Source organism: Nelusetta ayraudi, unplaced genomic scaffold (assembly GCF_046127955.1).
Source record: "Nelusetta ayraudi isolate G7.1 ecotype Tasmania unplaced genomic scaffold, CSIRO-AGI_Nayr_v1 ptg000011l, whole genome shotgun sequence".
Taxonomy (NCBI): domain Eukaryota; kingdom Metazoa; phylum Chordata; class Actinopteri; order Tetraodontiformes; family Monacanthidae; genus Nelusetta; species Nelusetta ayraudi.
In genome coordinates this window covers 6224259-6238834 of record NW_027466061.1, presented here as the reverse complement: position 1 = coordinate 6238834, position 14576 = coordinate 6224259, and the positions used below count along the sequence as shown (strand labels likewise).

Genomic DNA, 14576 nt, shown 5'->3' with positions numbered 1-14576 from the left:
AAGAAAGTTCAACTCTGAACAAATAAACACTCGAGGGTATCACAGCTTTTTCTCTTTTTGTGGCTCAATCGTTAGCCGGGGGTCAGAGCTTTTCCAAGGGCGGTGTCAGCGGCACAAGTGGAGAATAAAGGCGAGTAGTGCTTATTACTGAACACCCGGAGCTACACTGTCTGATTAAACCAATGTAACTCGCCACGACTGTAAAGGGAAAACAAGCTGAGAGTTGCGTTAGCGGAGCGCTGGAATCTCAAGGGTGGAATTTCTTCAGACGTTAGTCGCTGCTGCTATTTTGCGTTCTTGGACATTTCTTTTTTTTTTTTTTTTTTGCTTTTTTTAATGTCCATGCACTGCAGTGCGCCAACATAGCGATTGGAATCAGTGATGTCGGGGAGAAAGGGATTGCTATGTGTCTCACATCTTCCAGTGTGATCACAGCCCAGGGCTTTTAAAGAATTATGGTCTTGTAGTGCAGGAATATTGACAGCTTTACACATCTCAGTCATGTCGGTGCTCTTTTACCACAAATCCAAGCAGATGGACAGATACCCACCATCCAGAGCCCAGACAGCGATGATATCTAGCCCAGTGTTTTCTTCAAGGAATGCGTTTTACAAATTTCTGTGTTGATACTCTCCTGCAAAATCTCAAGCAATGTTTTTCTTTTCCAGCTCTTGCACAACAGTGTTCTGCAAACTGTTCTTTTTGACCTAGTGGATGTGAGGCAACACTGCACAACACAGCAGCTTTTTGCTTACTGAAATTTATATGCATCGCTCGCCTAAGATAATTGGGTTTATGAGTCATTCGAGTCATTCAGTCAGTCACCCAGTGTGCGGAAATCCATTTGTGTACACAGGCTCCGCCCACTCCCAGTCTCCACTGATTCATACCACTGAAACCACTGATTAGAACAGGAAAATTATCTTTTTGATGGTAGACTGACAGATTAGCATTGGTAAAAGGGGAAACATACATGGAAAATGGCCTGTGCATTGTGATTGGTTCACTCATAGCTCAGCCTCGTAGCAGAGAGTAAGGGGAGCTTGAGGAGGCCGGCTGAGTTTAAACAAGAAGCTAGAGCTGTTGCTTTTCCCACAGAACTAATACTTGATATGTTTATACTAATGGAGTTAGAAGTGACATGTTGTCCGGTCTCTTCATTGTGGTTAGCTAGCTAGCAGTAGTAGAGATAAGTAATAATGACTTGCGAGTCCTGGAATGATTTATCCAGAACTTGTCACTACCACATAGTTGGAGAGGGAAAGAGGAGTTTTGCTGCTGATGAGCTTTGAACTGAACTGACAAAATTAGCTGTAAAACAAACTTTGTGTTTGTGCACAGAAGATGCTGCTCAAAACAGGCCAACACAGAAAACGGCTTGGAGCAAGTAAAGAATACTGTTATAATTAGAAAAATAGTGCAAACATACTGAATGCGATCTCTACACACTGGTTGGTTGTAAGGTGGGCTTTTTTTTTTTTTTTCTTTTCCTTTTTCTTAATTGAAAAGACAGACTTCAACGTTGGTGCCTTTTGTTCTCGTACAGCCAGAAACCCTTTTCACTGTTGCAGTGCAGTTTGAAGGAGGCTGCTAATGGAGATAATGAAAAAATAATTAGGAGTCGATCTCATTCCCTAACACCTTGGCGGCTGTTGGAAAAAAAGAAAAGAAAAGAAAGATCACTCTAGATCAGCTGGGCTCACAAAACTCACTTCTCTGCAGCAGCTGAAATGGGAGTGAGGCAGAGGAAATGCAAACAGGGGATGAGGACGATGTGTGTGTGTGTGTGTGTGTGTTTGTGTGTGTGTGTGTGTGTGTTGGACTGGCAACAGATGGTGCAATGTGGCCAACCTATCTACTCACAGAAAACATTGACAATCTGCCTAGGAACACAGAGAGCTGGCAGCCACCAACTTTGGATGTTGAAAATGGGTAAGAGTGAAATGATTAATGGCAACTTGCCACAAACAACAGAGCGTGCCTCACTGGAGGGGATGAAAAAACACACACACAAAAAAAAAAAACAACCCTACTGAACCTTACTGTAAGTGGCGCACGGTATCTTTAGAGATGACCATAAAGAAGCTTCCCTGCTGACCACAACAACAATAACAACAACAGCAACAACAAAAAGATAATCCCTTGCGGAAAATCCTTCAACCTGGATCTGCTGGATGGAAGCAGCAAAAACACACACGTGCCGTACGGTGGTGTCTAATGCCCTGGTGGTGTTTGCCACTCACAAAGCTCCAGCTCTGGAGGTGGGGATAGATGATTCCTTCCAAGCTTTAGGCGGGAGAATACAGTTTCACGCCCAGGGAGAGCAGGGCTTTGACTCGCGAATTATGCAAATGAGGCTACTCCAGTATCTGTACAATAGTAAATGGGTCAGTGGAACACCCGGCATTGAAGGAAAATCCTGACAAGGAAGTAGGGAACAGGAAGAGTTGGTGGGAGGTTTAAGAGGGGCGGGATGACGAGGGGCGAGATGCTTTCTGCTTTTGGTTTTTTTTCCAAGTCTTTTGAAGTTCAATTTAAAAAAAAAAAAAAAAAAAAACTGAAAAAGAAAAAAGGAAACACCCTTTAAATTGTGTTTCAGTCTCATCTAGAGTTTTGATTTGTCCGTTTGACTCAAACATAGACTCACTGGCCTGACCAATTTATTCGGTGTACCTTAACATGTACCTAATTAAGGGGCCACATTTATAAATTGGTGTTCTAGTGCGTTCAGAGATGCTATTCCCTGGTTGTGACCAGTGCCTGTTTGAGCTACTGTTGAATTTCTATGGTCTCCAACATGTCTGCCCATTCTGACCTCTGACCCTTGACTTCAGCAAGACTTTTTTTTCTCTTTCTGGTGCCATTCTCCATAAACCTCACAGATGGTTGTGTCAGTGAGAAAATCCCAGCAAATCGAGAAATTTGTGAGATACTCAAATCTGCAGCCTGTCTGACACCAACAACCATCTTCACCTTGTTCAGTCACCTAAATCACCTTTATTCTGCATCCTGACATTGTTAAATTTCAGCAAATCTACTGAGTTGAAGCTCTGTATTTAGAAGATAAGCCATTGATGTTAAACCGATCAAACATTTTTCAGAATAAAATGGCTGATGAGCATATATCTAAAAGCTTTATTATTTCTCGCTTTACCCCAAGTGACATTTTCATTCGCTTTGATTCAACCAATTCAACCAATAGAACCATAAAGCACATATGCCCCTGAGTCTTCCATCTCACGGTGCATCTCCAGTTGTTATAAAGCTTTGATCGGTCTTCCAACTTTAAGTCGCCAGTTCATTTTGCCAATCTTGGCTCCCTCGACCGCTCATCAGCCGATGAGTTTCTGGAACGGACCCAAGTCGTTTCAAAAACATTCTGAACACATTTCCAGCTCCATCTAATCACTTATCAAAGTGTTACATTCCGCAGCTTAAAGCAACTTCAAATGCAGCTCGCAGTGACACAGTGCAGACACAAGATTTATCCGCCATCTATCTGGCGAGCCCTTCGATTAAATTGATGGTTGTCCGGCTGAGTGACTACATTTCTAATTCACTTAGCGGGCAGCCAAACAGAGGGGGGTCATCTCGCTGCAGAGTTTCGCACTAATGAACGCCCTTGCCTCCCTTACGCTCCCCACCGCCTGCAACCCTCCCGCGCTACCTCCTTTCAACACATTGCTGTTTACGTCTTTCTGTCCTTCCTTAATAGTTGGAGGGGAGCTGTTCTAATTCCATCAACAGCCACTCACTCTGATGATTAGTGCCAGTCCGCTGGTGGCCTGGAGGTTTTTCCACAGTTGTTGGCTGCTCTGAACTCGCGCCTCAGCTGCAGCAATGGAAAAATAAGTATATACATACATATATATCTATATATATATAGATATATAGATATATATATATGTGTGTGTGTGTGTGTGTGTGTGTGTGTGTGTGTATAATGTACACAATGGCAGCAGGTGGCATTTAAAATTGCACACTTGTCATGTGAGAGGTAGTTGACTTGCTGCTGCAGCGAGAGCAACACAACCAGCCAAAAAGCAAATAAAAATAAGAATATAAAGACCTTCTAATAATAAACAGACGTGGCCTTATTTCACTGCGAAACAACTGATGTTATCTGATGTGTCAAATATGCATCCGGCAAGGCCCAGCAGGAAATAAAATTTCAGCAAGGGTGTAAATAGCGCTGTTTTGAGCACATCAAGGGTCAGAGTCAAAAAAAATATGGTAGAAACGCCCCCAGGCGCTTCTCAGATCAGATTTATGTCTCTCCAGCTCGGCCTTTTGTTTGTTGAGAAAAGCATAATCAGAAATTGTTTTATAATCAGTCATTTCAGCAGAAGCAATCATTCTCACTTTACTGCCATAATGAGCTGTATTTATGAGATTTGGGATTGCTTAGGGTGAGGAAGAAACAGGAAAATATGAGAAAAGCAGAAAGCAGAAAAATATTATTATTTCTCCTGATTTATGAAATGTTTCACTCTGTTTCTTTAAATTAGACTTGCTGCCAACACAGGTGAAACCATAATTTCTCTTGGTTGGCAACAGCAGGGTAGTTGTTCATCTACAGCGCTGATGAGATATAAACAAATATCACAAGGCATTATTTAGTCCAGCCGGCGTGCAGGCTGCAGCTTTGTCAGGCAGATCTGCATAATGTACATATCTTTAAGCCTCGCTACCATATTCAGATTGCAACAGCCGAACGAACAACAGCCCCTTCATATTTCAGTACGACTAAAACTCAAAAATTGTGTGGAGGGCCGGCAATGCTGAGGCTCTGGCGCACAAACGCACCCGAGAGGGGGCGGCACCCCTCCGGTTAACTGATTTTTCTAAGCCACAGATTGAGACGCGACACTACATCTCATTTGAAATATTTCCAAATGTGTGTGGACTTTCGGGGGGGCGGGGCGGGGGTTCTGAGGCGGACTCAGTGTGGGAGCCTCCCCACAGCACTTTCATCTCCCCGCCTGCTCCCACCCACAGCATTGCATCTCAACTTTGGCTGCAGCAATACTGGCAGGATCTCGCTGCCCCCGAAGGAGTCATGCGATTATGCATCCCCCAAGTCATGATAGTCTGAATTACACCAACAGGACTAGAGGCTTCCATGGAACCGCTGCCCATTATATTATGGATGTGCAACACTGTGAGTTGTTTTTAATGATCCGATATCAAGTAATTACAGAGCCAGTGTTGTGGATCCTGACACCAATACAGATACTCTCGAGATACAAAATGGGCACTTTTGTGCCAACGGGAACAAATAGTTTGAAGTCATTTTGACAGTAAGTCCATACTGCGATCCCTGTGTTTTGAGTTGAAGAACACACCTCTCTCTAAATGCTGCCCCCCTATGTGGAGAGTCACATCTGCGGGGGAAGCGGAGGAGCGAAGTGTGCAATTCCTTACAAGTGAACCTGTTCATTTGGTAAAAGCAAAACAAACTTGACTGTGACTTTTTTTTGTGACTTTAAACAAACTGGTCTGTTTTAAATTGTATTTCACACAAGTAGGGTCCCTTTAATTGTCAGAAGGACATCCTTAAACAGGCAATTGGGAAAGCAGAAATGTCAAAGTAGCTATTTCCTTAGAAGTAAATGTGTTTTTTGGAAAAAAAAAAAAAAAACAGCGGCTCTTTATTTCACAGTTAAACAGCAACATTTGAAAGACTGACAGCACCTGGCTGCGATAAATGTAATCCCTAAATATTTGCACAGAGGTTTAGAAACAGTATATTTATTAATAATTGCATATGCGCGTTTTTCAGTCCTTCTAAACGCACAAACACTGCACCTCTGTTTCCAATAAAAGGGAACAAAAAAGGATTTGCAGTAATAATTGCAGCTCCTACTCTCAGAATGGATGTGACAATTAAGTCAGAAAATAAATTTGGAATGTTTGTTTGAGCTGCAAAAAATACAAATGAGGTTTATTGTGCTGGGGTGGTGTGTGTGTGCGTGTGTGTGTGGGGGTGGGGGTGTGGGGGGGGCATAAAATCCCCACAAAATCACTCTGACACACTCATTGTGCTGGTAAAGTCTGCCTCTATTCAGCGGCACAAGCTGAAGAGCTGCTATAGCATCCAGTTCTCTTGACGCCGCGATGACAGCTTTGGGTCTCTGCTCTCTTTGTGACGATTACTCGCTGTACTCAAACGCTCTGCTCAAGATGCACCGCATGGACTTGATGCATCGCTAACAGGAGAAAATTTAGGAAGCTTCGACGTGGGGTTATAATAAAACAGGAGTTTAAAATTTGGCAGCCCTTCCGTTTTGGATGAAAAAGAAAAGCTGATCTTGTTTCCAGGAAGAAGACCTCAGACACAAACAGGCAGCACATGCACACACACAGCAGAGGGAAAAAGAAACACACCCAACAAAGTTCTTTCGGGGCAGATTTGATTCCTTTACAAATGCCCGGCATCTCCTTGAGCATTAGTATTTCCAGAGCAGAGCTCACAGTTATTGATTTGAGAGAGATGAGGAAACAATGCCAATGAAAGAAGACGATAAAAACATGAGTGTCTAATGTGGAAAAAGGCAATAAAGCAAAGAGAGGGGTGTGGAGTCCCAACACACATAGATCTCTGACAATGTTTCCACTGAGCTGCCATTAGAAGGGCTGTTTTCTTCCGCTCTCTTTTTATTTCCTTGTTTTTAATATCGCACCACAGCCCCCTAAAGCCCCAGTGTGTAACATTCAATGGGGGGGGGGGGATAAATGCTTTCACTGCGACAAAACTCAGTAAAGACCTTGTGTGCAGTAACCTGGTGGGGTTTCATGATTTCAGCCTGATATCACAACTCTTGTAACAAAGATGCAACATAAACAGGGACATCAGAAAATTGTCATTAACACGAAACCCTGCGAGCTCTGCGCTCGCTGACCATTACACGGCACCAAATTGAACACACAAAAGCCTGTGTGCGAGACAAACTGATCATTTATGAAGATAAACTCTTTCAATCTGCCAAAATCATTGATAACAGACTGACTATATTTGCCTCAGAGCTAAAGAGAAGGCTGCAGACCATCGAAATGCTTGATTGGGCAAAAATAAACTCAAGACGGAATCAAATCCCGCCCCTCTTTCTCCAGTCTCCAAGGACTGTCTCCGGGACGGTGCGAGGCAAGCGGGCAGGCAGACATGGGCAGCGTGCGTGTTTGTGTGTATGGCTGCAGCCGAGTGTGTGTGCGCGTGAATCCTGTTCATGGCAAGGAATCAGCTCAGTTTAGCACATAATGGAAATGTGAATGGCCCAGAGCGTGTGTCTCCCACACAGGGAGAGAACTGGCTGGGAGTCCTGCAGCATCTTTCCAAATCCAAACACTGAAAGGCAGGTAGCCGGGTTAAAATCCTCCCCTGCCTCTCCTCCCCCGACTCCCCCGTCCTCCCGCCCTTCCTCCCTCCCTCCGTCTCTCACTCCCTGGAGCTATTCACAGCTCTGCCCGAGCGTTGCTCCAACAGGTCATCCGAACGGTTCTCACTAGCAATCTGAAAAGCATATTCCCTCGCATATGCGCCGCACGCACGCTTACGCACGCGCTGCTGGGTTCAGCGGGTAGGTGACGCTGCGCGTATTATGACAGATGACACCTTACACACGTGGATCCCTCAGCACACGTAGCCCCGGAATGCTACGCATAATTTAACATACACTCCACCTGTACCTCCAGCTTCGACGTTAACACATTTCATCACCCAAACACCAGGCAAAAAAAGAGGTTACCCCACCTCACTACATGCTGGCTAACATTTATTTTTACAGGCTGCCATGCAACAGTGAGATTTCTTTGACCCAGCACCGTGCAGTGAATATACAGCGGAGGGCAGCGTATTAAAAAAAAAAAATAAAAAAAAACTCACGTGCTACTTCCAGGGACGCGTTCCGGCTCACGGCCTCCCCGAGGTAGTTCCGGGCCACGCACACGTAGTTGCCGTCGTCGGGCTTGCTGCGGCGCCCGTGCACGATGCGCAGGAAGAAGAGGGAGCCGGTGGGCAGCAGCATGCGGTGGGAGCGCGGGTTCTCGCGGTCCGTCTCCACGCGCTCGCCGTCTTTGTACCATTCCACCGTGGGCGTCGGCCGACCCTCTGCCTTGCAGTTGAGGGTGGCCGGCTCCCCTTTGGACACGATGAGGTCAGAGGGGTGCTCCACGATGCGGGGAGGGGAGTCTTCCTGGCGGAGACGGGACCCTGAGGGAGGAGACGGAGAAGCAAAACACATTTTAAAGGATGCTTCAAAGTCAAAATACTAACTGACAAACTGATGGGCACGCTGTAATTCCACAATCCTGACCTCCAGTGTGTAAGAGAAGATACATATACATGTACACACACACACACACACACACACACACACACACACACACACACACACACATATTTATATACATATGTTTGTAAATCAATGAACATAAGAAAAATCGTGCAAGTTGTGTGAGTCCCCAATATTATGACCCCCTGTGAAATATAGACATGTCACTAATGGTGGTTAATTACTTTAATAAGGCATTTACTGTTGTGACAAATTAGCATTTTCTCCATAATTAGTTCAATTGCCAGCATCAACAGCTTAACTAAAATGATGTTTTCTGGTTCTCTCGCTCAACCACCATAAGCCGCTCTGACATCTTACTTCCCCATAACCGCAACACAACAATGCATGACAATCACTGTGGGAATCCGCGGTTGTTTTGCCACATCATCTCATACGCCTTATAGGACCGTATCTGACTAGAACACAGCTGGCTGTTCATTTAGCACGACCCGGGCTTATCCCACCAGTGTGCCACGCTTACATCCAAGCCACACACTGGCGGCGTCGAGCCACCAGGACACCATCGCACACATTTGAAATGAAAGCGAGAGCGAGGGGAAACTTTAGGCGGCTAGCATCTTTTTTCATCTTCGTCTGATTTTTCCGTCAAAAAAACGCCCTTTGAGCCAAAAGCGATAGATGTGCACACATTCGCGAGTGCGCCTCGGCAGAACCAAACAAAGTGTAATTTGATTACGGCGCTTGAAAGGGAAGTTGATTAGTGTCGGGCTCTAAACTGGCAGCGCGCGTAGCCGCGTGGCTGCAGTCGTGGCTTGCATATTTGCTTTCACAGGCGGGAGCAGAGGAGTCATTACATCTCATTAGCTTTTTCATTAACATGTTCCATCAAACACTGGCATCATCAAACATGTTGTCTCAAAGGGTGCAACGCGGCGACTGCTACATTAGTTCTCTCACTTTGTACAGTGACGGCACTGATGGGCAAAGATTTGCAGCTTTCTTTGCTCCCGGCGGGCTGCGTGTTCCGCGGCGGCTACAAGCGCCGGGATTTTGACGGAGCATCAAAATGTCAAATAAAAGGCCGACTCCTGACACGCAGCTTTGACGCGCATGTCAACATTTGTGTTTCTGCGACCTGGATGCTGTGGAAAAACCTGCGACTCTCACGACGCCCCCGTTCATTAGCGAACACCTTTGATGCAACTTCCTCGGTCCCGCGTCTAAATGTCACGGAGGAGCGACCCGAGTGTGTCTGTTTACAGACATGACACCGTCGTAGCTCTCCCTCCTGTTTCAAGGCAGATGAGCACATTAGAATATTCACCTAAAAAGCTCCCCGAGCCCCCTCATCCCCCACCCACCCCACTGTTCACCCGCCGCGTGCAAAAAGCGCCGGCATCAATTTCGGAGTCGTTGAAACAGACTTTCCGGACCATCACGCCAGCGGAGGGATAAATAAGATATAAATAAATGAAAATGATGTTACATGCTTTTCTTCCTGCCTCTGACGGCGACAGATCATCCAAATTGCAAAAGGCACCCGTGATGACTGGCTGCTGCTGCTGCTGCCTGCCGCACAGCGACTGAAATAAAGCCGCAAGAGTGAAGGGAATGGATGTGACAGTCTATAATGTTAAGAGGCTTGTGAACAAAAAGCGTTCCATTAGCTGGCGGCGGCGCACCAAACCACGGTGATATACGATGTTTTTAACGCGCTTTTAAAACCCCATCGGCACCAATCCTGGTTAGGCAACATCCACCAGTATTGGCAATAGCTGGTGTTTTCTTATTGGTGATGCCATTACTCAGTCACCGCTGTGATTAATGCAGAGTTTAGGACCTGTGCTCTCAGGCGGCATAATTGAAATTGCATTGTCCAACTTATAGAGGGGGTGGTGGGGTGGAGGGAGGGAGGGGGAGCTCAGCGGCACCGTGGTTGGTCCTGTCATCAAACAGCAAGAAGGTTCTGTGGCGTCACGTCTGTCCAGTTAGCTCCAGATTGGCACCCCGGCCAGGGGGCGTGTCTGTTTTCTGCTCATGCTCCAACACCTCATGACCGTGAATAAGAATTAAGGCAGCTCGGAATGGATAGGGCTCCTGTTTTTCCTGTTTGTCAGGCTGCTATAGCAGCTCATTTAATGACTAACAAACATTAATCATTCATCTGAAGACATCTTCGGTGTTAATGCATAACAGTCATTTTCACATGGACCTTCCTCTTGCTGGCGTGTATAAATGTATCTGCCTGACTTCAGGGGGGAAAGGGATCCAGAGATTTTCCTGCAAAAGAAAAGGAGGGCACTCCTATTTTTTTTTCAATCTTTCCTTGGTGTCTGACAGCTGCCATCTACCTGCAAAGGAGGGTGAACGATCAGCAGCGCAAACATGGGGACTGCAATGGGAGTGCGCTTCTCCTGCTGGCGATGATCAAAATCAGTTTAACCATCTCGTCACCGCAGTGTAATGTCGGTCACTGAGTTTTGTGCTGTAAAAAATGTAATAAATGAACATTGCGGGCAGACATATCCATGCAAATAGAGAGAATCAGCAACCGGGGAATAATTTTCCTTTGATGATGAACATGAATATCCACGTTTCTCTCATTGCAAGTAAAGCCACACCCCAAGTCTGATCTAAAGTGGGGTACTCAAGTCCATGCAGACCCACCCAATGGTGTCCTGGCACGGCAGAGGCATGTTCTGAGAGAGGAGCCCGTTTTCCCTGCCAGTGTGCGTCTGTTTGTGGTGATCTGTCCATGGTGCTGAAACAACAAGCCCCGCACTAAAAGCTGCTCAAGACAATTTCTTCAGCGCTCGTAGGCAAATGCCACTTGAAAATGAAGGGCTGAGCTTTGATGTGACAAGTAACCACAGGGGAAAAATCCCAAATGGACTTCTGAACAGATCTGGGACTTGAAGCCATTACGTTCAATTTGTGCTGGGACACCTTTATCACAGTTTCAGATGTTGCGGTCATAAAGTCAGCCAAAAGCCCTGCAAGAAATTAAAATTCAATGGTCATAATAAATCACGATCAAGTGTATAAAACACTGTCAGATTGAAAGGCTATTATCCTTTCCTGCAAAACACACAAAACGACATGATGAACCAGGCCTACTGTAACGTGACGGGCAAGTTCACACTGTAAACTGTATGAACATATAACGCCCAAACATCAACATTAATGATTCCGTCCACCCATTTACACGCCAACTATGACACAATGGATTCAGACAATGAATAATCTCAAAATGTGAAGGTGGAAATGAAGAGGAAGAGATGTGACAGATGGGTTTTCAAGTGCGGTGCAAGTTTACTTATGGGACGAGGCTACCGGAGGACAGTCGCAAGTGCAGCTGCCCTGAAGTGGCTGCAGCAGACGCTCTGTCTGGGAAGTTGGGCCTCAAATGTTAAAGTGTGGCTTTACAAGCCGAAGATCTTTCCATGTCTGGGTACTCAAAGGAACAAAATAGTCCCTCAGTCCAAGCATTACGCAAATGGGTCTTTTCCCAACCGCTTCTTGGACTTGGATGGTTGAAGCTACACTCTATGACTTGTTTGGCTGGCTAAGCTGTTGGCTAATAGCCACTGAAACGTAAGACAAATCCATTAGAAGATATTGAATTGTTGAAGTACAACTTGCACATTCTGTGGAAACGTATACCTAGCTGAGACAGCACCCACTTGCACTCCACTTACCTGAGATTAAACAAATACCTTTGTAGATACAGTATATGTGTTCAATTAAGGCCGACGGGAAACTTTGGCAGACACACTTTGAACTTCTTATTCAGAATGTAATGGTCTATACAGGATTTAGTGACGGAAGTCCCCGAGTCAGGTAGCACCTACTGGGCTCACTACTTCCATCACCGGTACATCAGCCACCAAAATGTGCCAACAGCTTCTCCCTTATAATCTGCACAGAAATTGCAAACTTGAAGACCCGCGGTGACGCTGTGGAATCCATTGCAAGGCTGTTGCATCACTTCACTTTAGGTTGCAAAGATGCGCCGCACCAAATAAATAAACAGCACTTTCTCCACTAATCACACTGTCTCACTGGCATTGGTCTGTGTACAAAGGGCCAAAGGGGGACAGAGTCAACCGACTCTTGTATAAGTCTCTCACATGGGGACCCTTTAGCACATTTATATCTGTAACCCGTAGATACAAATTCAGACTGTATGGTGTGAGTAAGCAGCCACTTCACAGCACATTAGACATATCAGACATTGGACACATAGTAGTTCCATCATTCCACTCAGCGGCCTCTCTCTCTCTCTCTCACTCTCTCGTGCACACACACTCATTCACACACGCACACACGGCCACCCTGAACGTCAGCGCAAGTCAGTCAAATCAACTGCGGGCTTGAAACACTTTTCCCCAACCAAACAGGAAAACAGCGTGGAGATGCGCATTGATCCTCCAAAATAAATAATCTGAACTCTTAATTTGAGGATACATCATTTATCTCATGGATTCGTCACACGTTAAACCTCAGTGTAAAAAACAAAACAAACAAACAAAACAAAACCAAAAAGCGTCAGGCGTTGTGCTCCAGATGCACTGAGGTTCAGTAAGAGCTCCCTTATGAATAAATGAGCAACTCGCGTCTACGTCGGCCTCTGAATAGTTTGACCCACTATAACGTGACACATTAAGACAGAAAAAAAAAAAAAAAAAAGGGAGAGGGGGGGGAGAGAGAGAGAGAGAGACAACATTCTAAATTGTTATCATTATGGGAAAAATCCCGTTCAACATGTAGGATAGTCCATTTCTTGTTATGGCCACGGACGAGAACTGCGGCTCGAAGCAGACAGTCGCGTTAAAAAATAATAATCATAAATCACTACGAGGCACCTTCACAGCGCTGCGCGTATATTTTCAAAACACACTTGGTCAACTTACCGCCGGTTTGGGTGTACAGAAGTCCACAGAGAAAGAAATACTGTAGAGGACCCATTCTGGCATATTGGCCCCGTGAGCTATCGGCGCATGAATTCCTCCTTAAGCGCAACAACAACAACAACAAAAAAAAAAGAATAACAACAACCTCCGGCCAACGACTCAGTCCAGTTTTGTTGCTCTTTCGAACAAGCGGACGCGAAACGTAAAATAACCAAAACGTGTGAAGGTTGCTGGAGAGCGAGGAGGGAGAGCCGCTATTTCAGCCGCTGGAGGAGGAGGTGATCCGCAGCTCCATTCTTCTTCCTCTCCAAGAACGCACAGCGGTCCGTCGACTCTCCGACACGTTGGGGGAAATTTCTGCATTCGCCAATTGCCAACATAACCGACGCCCCCAAGACGCTGCTGCTGCTGCTGCTGCTGCTGCTGCTGCTGCTCCTCCTGCTGCCGCCGCCGCTGCGTGTTGTTTCACCTGGCCGAGTGCATTTCCGCGGGGCTCTCACCGCGGGGAGAAGGCGCCCATCCTTGCGCGGGACAAGTGCAGAGGATGAGAGGTGGTGGATGGGAGTCAGTCAGAGGTGAGTGGCTGCGCGTAGCAGCGCGTTCGTGGTGAGTTTGGTTGCGTTGCAGCGCGGCGGCAGCCCCTCCTCTCCACTCCGCTGCCCTCAGAGAAACTAACCGGCTAATAGAACAGCAGCGGGGAGACTCCACTCATCAAAGTCAGTTCCGGACACTTGGGTTTGGTAAAATAATGGTCATTTGTTTTGACTGACTGACCCTCCACCTCAAAATCGTGTGCCGCGCTGTTCAAATTATTAGGTGCCATGTGAATGCTGCTTGAGTCAGCTCATCCAATCGACTTTTGGAATTCTCGGCGTTGTCTTCAGAAGGTCCCATGATGTGGCAGTTTTCAAAAGGTATGTTTTCAATGTCCTGCACTCCAGTAAAGCGGCCAAATTTTGCATAAATTCCTCAAATACTTGCAGGGAGAAAGCAAGCGAGCAAAACAAAACTGTATTTAGCCCTCTGTTTACAAAGTCCGACTGAAGGGCTGAGTTGCTGATTTTTCTCCTGCTTAGACTAATGCCCTGTACCCTCCACATGATTACAATGAACACACACACACACACACACACACACACACACACATATACATATATATATATGTATATATATATATATATATATATATATATATATATATATATATATATATATATATATATATATATATATATATATACATATATATATATAGATGGAACGTTTAACACACTTATTTTGTCCGTTCTTATCAAGACACTGCTCATTACAACTAAAAGCAAGGAAAGCCTTTATTTCTGCAAAGTCATCAATAAATTTATGACTGAAA

General features: G+C 45.5%; 1 protein-coding gene across 1 annotated transcript in view; it reads right to left on the bottom strand.

Annotated features, from left to right (window-relative positions):
• LOC142884565 (roundabout homolog 2-like) overlaps window positions 1-13872 on the bottom strand; it is an 89307-nt gene extending 75435 nt beyond the window's left edge. Inside the window, exons 1-2 of the mRNA XM_076020288.1 lie at window positions 13208-13872; window positions 7883-8209 (exon numbers count right to left, since the gene is read on the bottom strand). Coding sequence (XP_075876403.1) covers window positions 7883-8209; window positions 13208-13262 — 382 coding nt within the window. The 5' untranslated portion in view covers window positions 13263-13872. The remainder of the gene's footprint in view (window positions 1-7882; window positions 8210-13207) is intronic.
• Window positions 13873-14576: the final 704 nt, after the last annotated feature.